Genomic DNA, 18,743 nt, shown 5'->3' on the forward strand with positions numbered 1-18,743 from the left:
GATTATAGGACTTATCTAACCTTGTTTGTAATTTATAAATTGTTGTGAACCTACTTGTATATTTAGTTCCTAATCATAAATGTAGAGACTGTAGACCAGATCATCTTGATGAGTTTCCAACTTTTCAAGAATTTCAAATGAACAATGAATTTTTGAGCTTTAATTTTACATAAATAACATATGTTGTCAATATCTTGGTCACTGTTTTGGAGTTTAGTTGCAAGCAAATCTTGGTATATTTCTCATGTAATCACCATTTGATTCCCTCATTTGCTTTAAAATCATCTGCAAAGTTTGTTCTGCCATACATTCAAGAAAAAGAGTAACCATAATTAGATTTACATTATAGTTCCTAACGTTTTTTAAGAAGTAAGAGGTTGTATTAATAGTTATCATGGAGATGCAAGATAGCCACAAAGAAAATAGTTGATAACTTCAGGATTGCCAAAAAAATAATTGAGATCTGGGAGTTAAAACTTATAGCTAAAACTCAAAGTTGTTAACTAATAGGAGGGAGCTAATGATGTCTATTGGGAAATAAAATCATTACACAAGATTTTTATAAATAACTAAACATATTATTGATGTTTAGAATGTACATTCAAAAGTTATTATTTGAAATATTTGGTCTTTTACTATTTATATGTTGAATTTTTTTGAATTGCTAGATTTTGTCATGTAATTTGACTATTCAAATTTGTGTAACCTTTTTTTTACCATCTTTTGAGTACCTGGTTGTTATACTAATGTATTGTTATATCTATTTTACATGCATGAAGATTATGGCACCTAATAAGCAATGGATTAACTTATTACCGATAGACTTGCTAATGCTCATATAGATGGGGTAGAGAATTTCTTGATTATGCTTTTACAAAATTAGGAGAACCAATGTCGATCCGTTGTCCATGTATTAAATGTGGTAATGCAAATTCTAGAACACGTGTTTAGTTAGGTCACATTAATAGTACATGGATAATACCAAGTTATACTTTTGGTATCACCATGGGGAGATGTTAGGTGAAGCACAATCAGATTTTGAATTTATAGATGATAATGACATTGAAGAGGATGACGGTGAGGATGAAATACATGGGTTGCTAAGAGATTTGTACCCCATTTTGATGGAGATAATATGAATAATAGTACTGGTGATGATCTTCGGGAGGAGGAACCAAATGCTGAAGAAAAAAGATTTTATAGGTTATTGAAAGATCTTGATCTACCATTATATGAAAGTGCAAAAGTTTCTAAACTTTCTACTTTGATTAAATTGCTTCACCTTAAAAGTATTGGTCATTGGAGTAATGAGTCATTTACGATGCTATTAAAGTTTTTGAAAGATGATTTATTGCTTGATGGAACAAACTTGCCGGATTCATATTATGAGGCAAAGAAGGTAATTCGAGATCTTGGGCTTTCTTGTAAGAAGAATTGATGCATGTAAGAAATGATTGCATGTTGTATTAGAAGATGATAATTGTCTTCAATCGTGCAAAGTTTGTGGTGCATCTAGATGGAAGGATGCTAAACATAGTGGGGAAACAAATTGAAAAAAGGAAAAAGATACCATGCAAGATTTTACGTTATTTTCCTGTAAAGACAAGACTTCAAAGATTATTTATGTGCTCAAAGACATCTCCTTTGATGTCATGGCATCATGACAAAAGAGTTGATGATGGAATAATGAGGCATCCAGCTGATTCAATGGCATGGAAAATTTTTGATGAACTCCACCCATCTTTGCAGCTGAACGTCGTAATGTACGACTTGGACTTGCTAGTGATGGTTTCCAACCATTTGGAATGTCGAGAACTCCCTACAACATTTGGCCTGTGGTACTTGTTCCTTATAATTTGCCGCCTTGGCTTTGCATGAAGCAAGGGAATTTTATTTTGTCAATGCTTATACCTGGTCCTAATGGTCCTGGTGATGCAATTGATGTCTATCTACAACCTTTAATAGAGGAGTTGAATGAATTATGGTAAACTGGAGTAGAGACATTCGATGCATCAACTAGAAAGAATTTTAAGTTACATGCATCTTTGTTGTGGACCATAATGACTTTCCAGCATATGCCAATTTGTCTGGATGGAGTACAAAAGGAAAACTTGCTTGCCCATGTTGCAATAAAAAAACTTGCTCTACAAGGCTAAAAAATGGCCAAAAAGAGTGTTATATGGGCCACTGGCGCTATCTTCCTCTTAATACAAATGGAGAAATGATAAAGTGTCATTTCATAACACTGTTTGAGCATAGGCTACCACAGAAATGTTGTCTGGTGATGATATACTTGATCAAGTTGCTAATTTAGATGGGTTGCCATTAACAAAAGGATCCACGGAAAAAGATTAAAATATCGCATAAGAAAATGGGTGATAACTGGAATAAGAAGAGTATATTCTTTGATCTTCCATATTGGAAAACCTTATTGTTGCGACATAATCTTGAAGTGATGCACATGAGAAGAATATATGTGCAATATTTTGGGGACAATTTTAGATATCAAAGGGAAAACAAAAGACACATTGAGTACTCGGTTGGATTTACAAGAAATGAATATACGAAAGAATTGCATCCAATACAAAATGGAGATGAATATGAGTTGCCGGCAGCATCTTACACATTATATGTTGAAGAGAAGAAAAAAATTTCAATTTTTTGAAGAATTTAAAGGTCCCAGATGGATTTTCCTAAATATTTCTCAATGTGTCAACCTTAAGGATAAAAAAATTTCGGGATTAAAAAGCATGATTGTCATATAATTCTACAACATTTACTCCCACTTGCCATGCGTGGTATGCTTTGCAAATCTGTGTCTGAACCACTTATTGAGTTGTCTATTTTTTTCAAAGTTCTTGGAGCAAAATGTTTAGCATAGAGGAGTTGGAACAAATAGAAGCCCAAATACCAAAAACACTATGCAAGTTAGAAAGGTGTTCCCTTTGCTTTTTTTGATGTCATGGTGCACTTGTCTATTCATTTACCTAATGAAGCTAGGATGGTGGACCAGTTCAATATCGATGGATATATCCAATAGAGAGATACCTACACTTTTTGAAGTGTTTTATTGGTAATATGGCTCACCCTGAAGGTTCTATGTAGAGGGATATTTAGCAGTTGAATGTATGACATTATGTTCAAGGTATTTGAATACAATAAAGACAAAATTTAATTGTCCGGAGAAAATTATGATGGTGGGGTAATTGAATCTGATGGTGGTTTAACCATATTTTGTGAGCTTGGAAAAAGTTTAAAGGGTATTCACCAGACAAACTTGATTCAATGATTTGGAGGAGGCACATTTTTATATTTTAAGAACTGTGATGAAATTCAACCATTTCTCGAGTAAGTATTGATTAAATCTAATAATTTACTTCTATCTTGTCCATATTTCAACTTAAAATAACATGTAGAACTTCAATTCATTGTAGAGAATTTTCACAAATTCATAGTGAGGCCTCTCAACAAAGTTCAGATGTGGAGTGGAATAGACAATTCATTAGTTGGTTACAAAAGAAGGTGAGTAGAAATTAATTAATTTTCTTAAATCAAGTATGTAAATATTGTTTTCTAAAAGGGTATTTGATGTTGTTAGGTTGCAGAGTTGTACAAACATGATGATAGTAAGAGAATGGCAGATTTGCTATCGTTATCACGTGGTCCTCTACCATATGTGACAAGATTCAAAGGCCATATTGTTAATGGATATAGGTTTCATGTGCAAGAGTATGATAAATATTTGAAAACTCAGAATTGTGGGGTAGTTGTAGTAGGTGAGACCGGTGAAGAGCAAAAACCTATGAATTACTATGGCGAGTTAATCGAGATTCTTGAATTACAATTTGTTGGGGAGAGAAGAGTGATTTTATTCCAATGTACATGGTTCGATGTGTATGATCAGAAGAAGGGAGTTAAAATGGATGAATATGGCTTTGTAAGTGTTAATCGTCGGCGATGTTTGAAAATAAATGAGCTATTTGTATTAGCCAGCCAAGCATCACAAGTATTTTATGTTATCGATCATTCGAATAAAGGTTGGCATATAGTGCAAAATGTTCAACCTCGTGATTCTTTTGATATATTGGAAAAAAAGGATGATGACTTAGAAGAGTTAGATAACTCTACACAAATGAAAAGAAAAAGAACTCATTAAGGTTTGCAGCTTTATCATGCTTGCTTTTACTTTATTAATTTATTATGGTAATGATTCTTATAGTATTTTCTGTGAAAATTTGTTTAATAATCTTGGTCTTTAATGTTACCTTGATTTTACTAAAGTTTTAATGGTTTATGCGAGGAACCTGTGTTACATGTACATGTGTCTTTTTCTGAATGCGTTTTCAGTTAATATTTCATCTTATGAAAAACTTCCTTACCTATTTGATCTTTTGATTATTATTATTATTATTTTGTATTAGGTTGACATGAATCCCTCAAAAACTCTGAAGTATGAAATGGGACAAGCTTCAAAAATTCCCAAGCATGGACTCATTCAGCCTGGTGCCTTAGCAAAGGGACTAGGTCAAAGTTTGAAAGTTATGAGCACTACAAGAGTTAGTGCTGAACAAAGGACTTCGATTTTCAAAAATAGAAGTTACAATGCCACAACTTCTAAGTTGAATAAGCTAGCAGACAATAGTTTCCATGTGCATCCATGTTTGGATGAAAAGGAAGACAATGATCCCTTCCATCAAGGAACTGAAATGAATCAATACACTTTGACTAGTGGTGCAACGGCTCGAGGACAAACCTTAGGGATTAATGTTGAAAAATCACCTCTGATTGACAAAAATAGAAGTAATACAACAACTTCTAGTCGAAATAAGTCAGCAAAGACTAGTATCCCTGTGCCTCCTAATTTTTATCCAATGGAAGACGATGACACCCTCTTTCAAGAATCAAAAGTTACTCGAGATGCTCAAAGAAGTGATAATTTGAAAAAGAGTTAGTCCAGTTAATATATTTGATCAAGAAATTTTGCTTAGCTTTTTTTACTTAATCTTTTTTGTGTTCTTTCTGTTATTAATAATGGGCATGAACTTCTTATTTTGGTTGACTTTCATCAAAATTTGTAGGTGCATTTGAATTTGATAAGTCAAAAAAAGTAATTGGAGTGCCTCGATTTGCTCAAAAAAGTGATACTAGTATGTTATTTTATTTGTGCAACTTTTTTTGTTAGTTGAATTGAATTGTTAGTTTTTATAACTTGCACTTAAATTTGCAGGTCCGTTTGAATCTAGAAAAGCAAAAAAAGTGTTTGAAGTGGCTCAAGGTGCTAAGGAAACTGAAACTAGTATGTATTTTCTTTTATGTAATATTTTCATGTTGTTACTTGTAAAGCAGTCAAAATATTATCTTGCCTTGCTTCCATCTGCAATAGATATGTTAGCATATGATAGTTCCATAAGCAGTGTTCCTGCAATAAACATATTGTAAGCTTAACTTTTTTACACATTGGATGAAATCTGAAGTTTGGTAAGCCCCTCATAATCTTCAAGACCGTAGTTAAAGACTCCATAACCAATATAAATACCAGGGGAAACATGGGGTCCCCTTGTCGTATTCCTCGTTTTTCCTCGAATAACCATTTTCTACCCCATTCACCATAACAGAATACATGGGAGGTGTTACATATCATAATCAACTTCACAAAGCCATCTGGAAACCCATAACCAAGTAAAGCTTCCTCGAAAATTTCTAACTCAGCATGTCATATGCTTTTTGGAGATCAATCTTCATCAAACATCTGAGACTGGTTTTCCTATTGTAATGCCTTCATAAGTCATGATATATTAAGACATTGTGGACCATAGATCTCCCTTGAACAAAAGTTGATTGATTCTCTGCTACCAAGTAACTTACACATATTTTAGTTTTTGACAAATCAGTTTGACTTTATATATCACAATACAACACGAGATAGGTCTGCACTGACTAGCATTTTCAGGAACAAGGACATTCGAGATAAGGGCAATATTAATAACATTTATCCGTCTTAGTAACTGACCATTCTGGAAGAAATCCAACAGTTCTTTAGCAATATCTTTCCCATGATATCCCAAGCTTCTCTGTAGAAATCACTACCATAGCCATCAGGACTAGGACAGCTTTTCATATCAATACTACACACAACTTTCCTAACATCCTTTGCATTAAGAAGTTTCAATATTTCCAATTGTTTTTCAATAGCTTGCTTCAATTGTCTCTGTTTAATAACTGAGTAAAAATACCTTGTGTTTGCATCTCCAAGCCTGATCCAGTTTTCCTGACTTCTCTGTAGTAGGAACATCTCTGCTAAGTTAGAAGCTTGTTTGAATTATACCAGTTTTATTTTGCGACTATTGTCAGCATTATTATCCCGAGTGTTATTCAATTATTCTTCTTTTTCATTGACTACTACTTCCTTGTGATTCTATGTTGTGCATTTTTCCTTTGAGATTATGTCACTATTGGTATGGGCTATTTCACCTACACCACTGCTTTTATTTGCTTTATTTAATTTCCTTTGTATCCTTCTTGTTAGTAATGGGAATGAACTTCTTATTTCAATTGACTTGCATCAAAATTTACAGGTCTGTTTGAATTTGACAAGGCTAAAAAAGTGACTGAAGTGTCTCGGCAAGATCAAAGAAGTGATACTACTATTTTATTTTATTTGTGTAACTTTTTTTAGTAAGCTGAATTGATTTCTTGGGCATTTTGACTTACAGTTAGTTTTGCAGGTTTGTTTGAATCTAGAAAAGCAAAAAAGTGGTTGGAGTGGTACAAGATGCTGAGGGAATTGAAACTAGTATGTTGTCTTCTACGTATTTTCTAATAGTTTCTGCATTGTTACCTATAAAGCAGCTAAAATAGTATCTTGCCTCGCTTCCATAGGCCCTGAGAATCTAAGAGTAACAAGACTTCACTGTGAAAAGACCAAATTGTTTCCCCTTCCATTCCAAGTTATCCTCACTGTTAATAAGATCTTTAAAAGAAGTTAGGAAACCAACAAATTCTATAGAACTCTCCTTATCCCAGTCATTTAGATTCAAGTATGTTCCAGTTGTCTCATTCTTCACTTTGTGCTACAGTGGGATTGAACTTCTTGTTTGGTTTTCCTTACTATAGATTTTGCAGGTCCATGTGAAACAGAAAGGGCAAAGAATGTGAGGGGAACAAATATTTGTAAGAATGTTTTGCGATTGAGATCTGGAGAAAAATTAAAAGTCACTTTCTATCAAAGTCAAGTCGTCGGGCAGAATCACACCTCATTTACGAGACACTTGGGCTTGATAGTTCGTGATCGTAATATGTGTCCACTCCGGATACACTCATGGATGGACATTGAAGAGCATAAGCTTGAGCACATGTGGGCAGCTGTTACTGTAAGGATTACAACACATCTATCTCTTCTTTTTACTGATAACTGTCAAGAATTCCTTTTCAAAAAGTATTGGATGTTTTAGTTTGAAACATGACTCTTGATTTCACATTCCTTCTCCTTTAATAACAAAGTATAGTTACTCAGTTTCAATGGATAGATAAAAATTCTCACATTTCGTCTTTTCTCGTTAGCCTATTTGATAGTTAAATCTCTTGCCACTACCTGCTACTAAGAGGCTTTTGAAAAGTTAACTTTATTCTTCCACTGTAATTCCTTTGGATGTTAATATTATTAGTTTAGTGTGGCTATAGTTAATATGATTTTGCAGTTGGTAAAAACTATCAATTATTGTTTTTCAATTTTATGTTATAATTTCAATGTGTAACCTTCACCTTAACAAAATTTGGACATTTCTCAGTCATAGCAGTGTATTGATATATACTTCGTTAAGTATTGAGCTGACACTAACTGTTACTTGGACCTAAATGTTTGATGAAGGATACACCTATTCATCGAAAGCCTCTACAAAGTAAATACATTTCTTGGCCTTCTTGGCGGTTTTCATTATTGATAATCTTTCTTTGGTAATAAATTGTATATGTTGTACTTCTGTCTTTAATGAATCTTTAATTTTTGTTATGTAATATGGAGTAAATCACTATTCCATAACTGCCCTGCCACAATCTACTTCTTGATCTTGGTCCAGTGTCATTGGTTGATCCATTATAGACTTTCCTTAACTTTGCCTGAGCTACTAATACCCAGCCACCTGTAACTTTCCTCCACAACTCTTTTTTCCATTGACATGACATAAATAGATGAGTGGGGTCTTTTAAATAATGTTGATCAACACAAATCTTATTCTTTCTTACTGTATCTCCATAAATCTCTGTTTGCTAGTTGAATACACATTGGATATACACTTCTAGATCATATTATAGCATGAAGTAGGTCTATATTGACTAACATTGGCCAATGTTGAGACCTTAAGGGTAGTTAAAATTATGGTAGCATTTACTTATTTCAACAGCATCCCTATTCTGAAAATGTCATGTACAACATGAAAAGTATCTCCATCCACTACAATACATGAAGCATCTTAAAGAATAAACAACCAAAACCATCAGACTGTTGAGCCATTGTTAAAGGTTGTCACTTACAAAGTCCTCGGGTTTTTTCACTCTTTCACCCATTAGCCACTTCCTTTTTAATTATGCTACTGTTGTGGCTTACTTTCTTTTCAAGCAGAAGAAATATTATGTTACTATTGAATCACATAACATAGAGACTAGAGATAACTAACAAAAACTTCATCTATTATCTCTCCTGATCATGATGTATTTGTCCTTGCCCAACCTTGATTAATAAACGTGTACAGTCATTACCTGGTCAAATCCATGTGGCTTTACTTCTTTATAATATAATTGAACTAGCTAAGCTTAGTGATCTCCTAAAATTTATGCTAAGTTCAATTTCTTCTCCAGCAAGATCAGATTGCTAGGATTCTATTATAGTAGTTTCTGTTCCTTCACGTCATGCTTCAGGTCACTCGCTTGTGTCGCTACTTTACTCTTAACGCTATTTCAAACACTATACAATAGTGATGTGAGTAAGCTATAGGTTTTAAACAAACAACTTGTGGTTGTTATTTATTTGAAATTTTGATTTCTGTTCCTAAAATTTCTAGGTTACTACCTATTAGGTGATCTATACTTTGATGCCTTGTTTTCCCTTATTCAAGAGATTTTGATGGTATTTTTTCTATTTTAGGAGAAGTTTGACAGTGATGACATGAATGATCAAAGAGATAATGTTTTGCAACATATGAGAAAGCTTTGGAATAACTGGAGAGGATCATTGCACAAGAATGTGAAATCTAAATCATTGCACGAGGTTCTTAAAGATGTGCCAATGGGAGTAGACAAGAGTGATTGGGAATGGTTGGTCAAGGAACATTTTTTATCTCAGAAATTTAAGGTAAGACTTCATATAGTTATTAACAAATATCATCTTATTTCTAGTCACATATGATTAGTTTTTTGGAATAATTTATACCATGTACAAATTGAGTCTTGATTTCAATAAAAATATTTGATGTCTTCTATCCACAAGATCTACCAAAGAAAATTGCAATGGTGTTTTTTTGTGCTTCTGTTCTCTTTTACCCTCTTCCCACTGAGCTTAAAAGTACACATTAAATATAGAATCATTAAACAGGATTGTGATAATTTCAGTTGTTGTGTTGTTAATGCAGGACGCAAGTACAAGAAACTCAGTCAATAGGTCTAAGTTGTGTATGCCTCATCGTACAGGTAGCAAGCCTATTAGAGAGATTGTTTACGAAATGGTAAATAAATTGTGCAACCCTATAAAGAAACCTCTCATATTTCTATAAAATATCTTATTTTTTAATCGTGAAGGGAGGCAAAGATGGTAATCCACCAAACATGGCAACTATTTTCTTTGAGACACGTAAGAAGGGAAATGAGCTTGTCGAACCTGAAACCGTTGAAAAATATGTATGTTTATATCAATTTTAATTTCATTCAACATCCTTACTCTTACTTAGTGCATTGCATTATTTTAAATATTTTTATGTTTTATAGGCTGAAACTCACGAGCTTGTACAATCTGAACCATCTCTTACTAATATTGAGGTAGTGGAAAGGTGCTTTGGACCTCAATGCAAAAGTCATGTAGTTGGATTTGGTGGTGGAATAACAACTAAGGAGTTAAAAGGCGGTACCACCTCAAAGGTTGCATTGTGGGAAGAGCTGAAAACAACTCAGAAAGAAAAGGAATCACTACAAAAACGCATGGATATTCTAGAGAGTAAATATGAACACCTTGAAAATATAGTGATCCGTCAGTCTTCATCAGTTCCATCAATTCCATCAGGTTAGTAAACATACTATTAGTTATTATTACATGATGTGTATTGTGTGTGAATGAAGTGATGTTGCTTCTCGTTGATAAGGGCTTTGTTATTGCAGTTGTGCTATGAGTTACCTGTTTTCCTTTAGTGCATTGCGTTATCTTAAATATTCTGTATATTCTGGCATTCTCACTCTAGCATTTCTAAATATAACTAAAATCAATATCACTTTAGTTATAATATCCACAAAGCTAAAAGATTGATTTTATGTTCATTTCTGTATATACCAATGAGATTGTTATAACATCTTCAAATGTAAAAGTAGGTATCAATATGGTTATTGTTCTGTATATATGTTGTTGGTAGAAAATCAAGATCTCTCCTCTGATTAGGTCCTTGTATGACTTTGTCCTCTATAATATCATTGTCAATATAATTTGCCCTTTATTATTGTAGTATTAGTAGTTAATCTCAAACATCACACACTTCTACATTACCCTTTCTCTGTTTCCCTGCAACTTTAAATATATTTGATCATATTTGTGTCATTCTCCACTGTGGTAATTAGTTGTTTAAGTTTTTCTAACTTCCTGCTTGTCATCCAGCTGCAAGCTTGTTTCATCTGATCCACTTGCATTTTTCATTTCAACAACTTATCTATGTTTTCTTTCCTTCAACTTTCAGTACTAGTACTAGGACTAGGATTTCTGGTCTTCTTTATTTGATGTTAGTATATTTACATTCTCTTTGTTGAAGCACTTTAATGTGTGTTGTGTTCATGTCTGTCCACTTTAATCTCTCTCTTTCCTTCCATTAATCTGGAAAGAGGCCCAGGTTTTGTGAAAGAGGTGGGGTATGAGGAAGCATTCACTTGAATAAATATTTAAATGAGGAAGCACCAACCACCCTCTGTATGAGATGTTAATGTGAAAGTAATACAACTTTTGCAGGCTGCCAGTGGAGATCCTCAATGTAGAAGGTTGGGTAGAGAAATTATCTAGAATTCCTGAACTAGAACTGTAAATATGTTTCTAGTTGTATACATCAGAAAATAGATCAGGAACTATTCAAGAGAATTAATCCTTAAGTTCAAACTTTTTTCCGTTACTAATTAATTTACTTCAAATTGTTGTTTTGACAGATGAAGATTTTGAAGATTAAAGAACAAGATCATGTGAAAGATAATGTGGAGCGTGCAGCAAAGAATATTATATTTTTATTGTTGGTGCAAAGACGTTTTCTGTAGTTATTCTTAATGTCATTTTGTTAATTTCTAGGATTTTATAGATGTCGAACACATGTTTTCTTATGTTGAACGTGTATGCTTTTTTTTTTTAGATATTGTGTCAAACATATAAGTTTTTAGTAATTAAATCAATGTGTTCTTTAATTTATTATTAACAATATAATTTTATATCAAATTTTCAATTGGATGTGAAAAGAATTTATATGAATAGATCATATTAGTTCTTTTTAGAAATGATGGAAAAGATAACAACTACAAATTAAATGTGTCACACCCCTTTTTGCGCACGGCGGCGGGAGGGTTTTTCCATTTTAAGTGACGTTATTGATTAAGGGATTATTTTGTTTTTCAGAGTCGCCACTAGGAATTGAGTTATGGTGTTCCCAGTCACCTTTTTGTGTAATCCCTAATCATAAGGAAATGACTCTTTATTTGGTCTGCGAATCAGAAATTCGGGTAAGGAATTCTGTTGACCGAGGGGAAGGTATTAGGCATCCCTCGAATCTCGTGGTTCTAGCACGGTCGCTTTTATTGACTTATACTTATCTAGATATATTTTTTGGATAATTTGTGTCTATATGTCATGGTTTGCTTATTGTTAAATTTTTATTAGTCTTAAACCGGATGCATAACTGCATTCTCGGTCATGACATTTGGAGACATAACTGTCTTCCCCTCTCGAGTTCATCACACCACATAATCTCAATTTACACTTCTTGGTTTGAATTAACAAAATTAATTATCAAAATAATTTGGTCAAGGTGCGTGACCGCATCCTTGAATTTATTAAGTATCTCAAAAAGATGTGGAACCACATTCTTAATTGAGATGAAATTTAATTATTATTACTCATATAATGTATAATAGAGCCTAATAAATACCTATGATTATATTAAAATAGTCTAAAATAGATAGAGACATCAAAATATTATAGTGTTCAAAATTTTCCTATATTTCAATTACCCCCACTCGGCTTACTAAATTTTATTATGTTGAATCTTATCATCTTGACGCAATTATGCTTCTAGATATTAACAAAACAGAGCATGGTTAATTTATATATATACTTTTTACTATTCTAAATCTAAATAGTAAATTTTGAATAAGACAAACATATGAATTAAAATCACGCTTAAACTAATGATTAATGACACATGTTGACCTATTTTATTAACAATAAAGTAAAAAAAAAATCTTAAGATAAAACTTTTATATTTTGTAAGTTATTAAACCAAATCTAATAATATAATTAATGAACCCATAAAAGACCCTTTTTAGAGAAAAGATAAAAAATAAAAAAAATAAAAATCTTTAGTTGTTATATTAAACTTAAACTAATATTATCTACATGTCATATAGAATAACAGGAACACTTTGTTTTAGATGACTTTTGTACTCTTTTTTTTTTGTTTTTGCACATCTTGTTTTATTAATTTTATATTAATTTTTTTTCATTCCACTTCTCTCTTCTTATTTTTTTTTTTTGTTTTTTTTTTAATGTTCTGTACATTTGTTTTATTCTTTGCTTTTTATTTTTAATTTTTGTTGTGCTATGTTTTTGTTTCTTTTTTTTTTCTTTTGTTTCATTATTTTTCGTTGTTCTTTTTTTATATATATTTTTATAATACTTTTTCTTTTGACATTCTGTACATTTATTTTCTTTTTTCTTTTTTAATCTATTTTAATTTAATTTGTCTTCGTAGCTTCTCCTTATCCTAACAAGTTTATTATTATTATTTTTTGTTAGAACCCTAAATATCAAGACAACACACATATTATAGCATAAAACATGACTTAATACTTTTCTAAATACTATCAAACAAAGAATTCATTCAAATTAGTAAGACACAAACATAAAAACTTTGATAATTAATTAAGGAAAAAAGAGCGAGGAATGGACTCTTAAGCATGTAAGAAATACTCACATGTCATACATGTTCGAATATATTTCAGTACACAACATTAATAATATTAACAGATTAAACACATACGAAATCTGAACAACTTCAATATATTGAAATTAATTCTTGCACAATAATGACATAAAATTATGCAAAAAATAAAAATACAAATAAATGTTACCTCTTGTGAAAATTAGTTAACGAGAAGAAATGACAAATAATCAGGAGCCACGAACTTGAAACCGCGAAAATAGATTTCCAGATCTTCAATCACAATGTGAGAAAGTACAATATGTATTGCTTTTTTTTTAATGCCTATATCTCTGTGTGTGCCTTTTTTGTGTATGTATATAGGTGTTAGGAGAGGTGTAGGTGTGGGGTAGTGGGTTGTATTGTGTGGGGTGTGGAATGTGGAGGAAAATGTGAGGGAGTGGGAGTGTGGGGAAGTTGAGAGAAAGTGGGAGTATAACTTGATGATGGTTTTATTTTCTTTTCTTATTTATTTTTTTAATTTTTGGAAGATAAGTCAAAAGCTTTTGTTCTCCTTTTCCCTTTTTGGTTTTGTACGTGTAGTATGTTTAGGATAGGAGTAGGAGTGGGGTAGGTTTGTTAGATTATTTAGGTTATTTTTTTATCTTAATTTTAGTTTTACTCTACTTTTAAAAGAATAATAACTAACTATAAATAATAAATTATAATAACATATAAACTAGTTATTTAAAATTAATAAAAATCTAAGAAAACGTCAACTAGCTATATATATATTAAAAAAAAATTAAATAATACTAGCTTATTTATAAAAACTTAATTTCAAATATAGATTTTTTTGTAATCTTCCATTTCTTTTTAAACAATTGACAATAAAACTTACCTTAAAAAGTGATTCTATTTTGTTGTTTTCAAATCTTTTAAAATAAACTTAATAAAATAAGAGAAAAGTCAAAATGTTTTCTTTATATTTATAAAAATATTTCAGCTCTAAAAATGGTGTAAAATTTTAAGTTCGGTCAAAAATTACGTGTCTACAGTTTGCCCTTCTTTGACTGAAAACACGAAGAGTTTTCAGACAAAGAAGTAGACAACGTGACAAGGTTTGAACGGACTCTTATTCGAAAAGAAAAATATGAGACCGAGTCCTAGTTTTGGACATCCTACATATCCCGGGTTATAAGGGAATCAGGTCACGTGTAGTTCAAGGAGATGAAATGAGGAGTTGGAAGTCAAGTGAGGTCCCATTGAGGCTCCAGTTCGCGACTCCTATTGTTACATGAATATAAAAGACGAAAAATTTAATGGAAATACAAATACACGACCCTATCTATGTAGCTTCTCTTGAAACTTGACTTGAGTCTTCGCCCTTCTTGAGTTATGAGATATTGATTTTCATCTCAAATGAGTTCAAAGGTAAACGTCTTTCTCCAGGTAGGTTCCTTTTACTGGTACTTGGTTATTAACTTTTTTTTTTTTAGAATGAGTTGCTGCTTCTTCAATCGAAATTGATCTTGCAAATTACACTTTTTCCATCCAAGATCCTGAGCTGGAAATGTGGATTGACCCCATTCTATCACTAGATTCCTGAATTGAAACAAACAAAAAATAATAACACAAAATTTTGCCCCAGTTTAATATAAGAAAATTTTGTGAGAAAAATAAAATATGGTGCTTAGCTTTAAATCGAGACTTTGAACGATTTGAGCTTTGTCGCGATATACTCTTTAGAGGGCTTATGCGTGTTTACACCAACTCCATTCTTCATGATGAGCCGGTTAAATAAAATTATGTTAGTCTAGTCCTATTATCTAGGAGGGTCCTTGCTATACTACGTCCCATTATTCAGGAGGGTCCTTGCTACAATACGTCCCATTATTCAGGAGGGTCCTTGCTATACTACGTCCCATTGTTCAGGAGGATCCTTGTTATACTACGTCTCATTATTCAGGAGGGTCCTTGCTATACTACGTCCCATTGTTCAGGAGGGTCCTTGCTACAATACGTCCCATTGTTCAGGAGGGTCCTTGCTACACTACGTCCCATTATTCAGGAGGGTCCTTGCTATACTACGTCCCATTGTTCAGGAAGGTCCTTGCTATATACTACGTCCCATTGTTCAGGAGGGTCCTTGCTACACTACGTCTCATTATTCAGGAGGGTCCTTGCTACACTACGTCCCATTGTTCAGGAGGGTCCTTGCTACACTACGTCCCATTATTCATGAGGGTCCTTGCTACACTACGTCCCATTATTTAGGAGGGTCCTTGCTATACTACGTCCCATTATTCAGAGGGTCCTTGCTATACTACGTCCATTGTCATTCAGGAGGGTCCTTGCTATACTACGTCCCATTGTTCAGGAGGGTCCTTGCTATACTACGTCCCATTATTCAGGAGGGTCCTTGCTATACTACGTCCCATTATTCAGGAGGGTCCTTGCTATACTACGTCCCATTGTTCAGGAGGGTCCTTGCTATACTACGTCTCATTGTTCAGGAGGGTCCTTGCTACACTACGTCCCATTATTCAGGAGGGTCCTTGCTACACTACGTCCTATTATTCAGGAGGGTCCTTGCTACACTACGTCCCATTATTCAGGAGGGTCCTTGCTTTACTACGTCCCATTATTCAGGAGGGTCCTTGCTACACTATGTCCCATTGTTCAGGAGGGTCCTTGCTAGACTACGTCCCATTGTTCAAGAGGGTTCTTGCTATACTACATCCCATTATTCAGGAGGGTCCTTGCTATACTACGTCCCATTGTTCAGGAGGGTCCTTGCTACACTAAGTCCCATTGTTCAGGGAGGGTCCTTGATACACTATCCCATTATTCAGGAAGGTCCTTACTACACTATGTTCCATAGACTAATAAGACAAACAGACACTTACCCAATATGGACTATAATTCTTGTGCAATGTTGTCATTTAGCTCTTCGTAGACTAAATTGAACATCTAGATTTTTGGATCTTTGATCTCGAAATAACTTGTGCCCCAGCTTCAACAAAGAAAATTTGTGAGTTTATAAACGTGGTGGTTGGTTTGTGGTTTTGCATTTTGACGAGGATTGCTAGCATTTGTCATGTTTTACTTATTCCCAACCGGCCAATGCTCGTTATTGATTGAATGTATACACCCAAATTGCTTTCTTCAAGAGACTTAAATCCCATATCCGCCTTCATTTCACGATACTCCTTGTTTAGCTTTCTTTAAATTGTGAACTTTTCTGAATCCAGAACTTATCAATAGATGACAACTCATTGGCATGATGTTTTGCCTTGTACAATCCAGAAAGTTGGTAGCTAGTCTTGAAATCTTTTCTCAATTTTTTGACACAAACTCGACTCAAGGACATGTGAAACCAAGTGATGAAAAGGGGAAGAAAAATATACACTACACAAGAATAAAAGAAAATGATTCGATTAAAAATCTCTTTTAGAGAGAGTAAGAAAGAAAAACTTATCTGAGTGTGGTAGCCGACTCTACTGATCATGACATGCAATTTGAATTGATACCCGATTTGTCCATCCAATCTATTCCTCAACCATTATTGATCATCTAATCTTGATGTGGAGCCCCAACGATTTGACGAAGTCATAAATAACTTTAAACTCTTATTCGCCTTGGGATGTCCACGAGAGTTTTTGCCACTAAAACTCATTCACTTTGAATCCTTCAACTCACATTCGCCTCATGGTGCCCGTTAGAGTTTTCACCAGTAAAACTCTCTCATTTTTATTTCTCTCAACTCACATTCGCCTTATGATGCCCAGTTAAGGTTTTCACCAATAAGACTCTCTCTTTTCTATTATTTTTTTTTTCACAGCTCACTTTCGTCTTATGATGCCGAGTTAGGGTTTTCACCAATAAGACTCTCTCATTTTTGTTTCTCTCAACTCACATTCGCCTTATGATGCCGAGTTAGGGTTTTCACCATAAGACTTTCCTATTTTTGTTTCTCTCAACTCACATTCGCCTTATGATGCCCAGTTAGTGTTTCCACCAATAAGTCTCTCTCATGATTTCATCATTTGTACCCTTAACATTCTTACTCTTGACATTTCAAAGGTTGATCCAAAGATCTTTCTTTGATTGAAACACAACTTTTATACAAGGTTAGAAAGAAATGACAAGATGAAAGGCTCAAATACGACTTTAAATGATGGGATTGACTTTAGCTTTGGGATAGGAAAAAAAATGACTTTTGCCCCAGTTTTTTACAAATATGGAATTTTAGATTTTTTATTTGGTTAGACCGAACCCCATACTAGGGTTGCCTACGTATCTTATCGAAACAAGAATCAGGTCAAACGTAGTTCATATGATTGATTTTCTTCTTCTTTTTTTTCTTTTAGTGGAAAAGCCAAGGAAGCACAAGAACCAACAAAGTAAATTAACTCTCAACAAGGGTGACAACATATGAATTAATACTTAGACACAAAACCAAGTATTTCTGTTACATCAACCTTTGAAATGTCAAGTCTAAACATAAGGGTTTCTAATACCGAAAAATCACATCATATATAATATCTCTTCACAGCATCAGCATTGATGACCATTTTCTGTCATTTTGCCTTCTATATCTGCTAAGTAAAGAACACCATTGGATAATACCTTCTTTACAATGAATGGTCCTTTCCAATTTGGAGAAAATTTGCCTTTGACTTCAGCCTGGTGTGGCAGAATATGTCCCAACACTAATTGACCCTCTTCGAAACGTCTGGGATGCACCTTTTTGTTGTATGCTCGTGCCATTCTTTTCTGGTACAATTGCCCATGGCATACTGATGTCATTCGCTTCTTATCAATCAAACTTAATTGCTCCAAGCGTGTTTTGATCCACTCATCATCATCAATTTCAGCCTCTACAACAATCCGCAGGGATGGAATCTCAACCTCTACAGGTATAACTGCCTCAGTCCCATTTACCAGCGAATATGGGGTGGCACCCACTGACGTACGAACTGTAGTGCGATAACCTAACAAAGCAAAATGCAACTTTTCATGCCATTGTCTAGAACTTTGCACCATTTTACGAAGTATTTTTTATATTTTTGTTGGCAGCTTCTACTGTCCCATTTGCTTTTGGGCGATAAGGAGTCGAATTTCGATGTTCAATCTTAAATTGACGGCATACCTCTTGCATTAAGTGAATGTTGAGATTTGCAGCATTATCGGTAACAATTGCCTTTGGAATACCAAATCGACAGATGATGTTGAAATGAATGAAATTCACCACGACATTCTTGGTCACTGACTTGAAAGTTACTGCTTCCACCCACTTTGGTAAAGTAATCAATGGCCACCAGGATGAACCTATGACCATTCGATGCTTTTGGTTCTATTGGTCCAATCACATCATTC

The 18,743-nt window shown here is 33.6% G+C and overlaps 1 protein-coding gene and 2 long non-coding RNA genes across 4 annotated transcripts; 2 read left to right on the forward strand and 1 right to left on the reverse strand.

The window, feature by feature from the left end:
* The first annotated feature begins 4,134 nt into the window (after window positions 1-4,134).
* On the forward strand, window positions 4,135-6,717 carry LOC125819329 (uncharacterized). The gene is made up of 4 exons (XR_007442451.1): window positions 4,135-4,157; window positions 5,079-5,147; window positions 5,228-5,296; window positions 6,576-6,717. It is a non-coding gene; the product is annotated as an uncharacterized LOC125819329 (long non-coding RNA).
* A 2,565-nt stretch (window positions 6,718-9,282) lies between these two features.
* LOC125819357 (uncharacterized) lies at window positions 9,283-10,053 on the forward strand. Of its 2 annotated transcripts, none has more exons than XR_007442454.1 (4): window positions 9,283-9,346; window positions 9,624-9,716; window positions 9,790-9,888; window positions 10,027-10,053. It is a non-coding gene; the product is annotated as an uncharacterized LOC125819357 (long non-coding RNA). The 2 variants fall into 2 exon arrangements; XR_007442455.1 differs by having other exon boundaries at window positions 10,031-10,049.
* A 7,868-nt stretch (window positions 10,054-17,921) lies between these two features.
* On the reverse strand, window positions 17,922-18,410 carry LOC125819315 (uncharacterized). Its single transcript, XM_049498773.1, has one exon. It carries the CDS (start codon window positions 18,408-18,410, stop codon window positions 17,922-17,924), a length of 489 nt encoding a protein of 162 aa, XP_049354730.1.
* Between the last annotated feature and the right edge of the window lie 333 nt (window positions 18,411-18,743).

Source organism: Solanum verrucosum, unplaced genomic scaffold (genome assembly GCF_900185275.1).
Source record: "Solanum verrucosum unplaced genomic scaffold, falcon-dt-bn FXZP01000207.1, whole genome shotgun sequence".
Classification (NCBI taxonomy): domain Eukaryota; kingdom Viridiplantae; phylum Streptophyta; class Magnoliopsida; order Solanales; family Solanaceae; genus Solanum; species Solanum verrucosum.

What these genes read in the sequence shown, in the direction of transcription:
- LOC125819315 (XM_049498773.1), bottom strand. Translation starts at nt 18,410, where the DNA reads ATGGTGCAAAGTTCTAGACAATGGCATGAAAAGTTGCATTTTGCTTTG.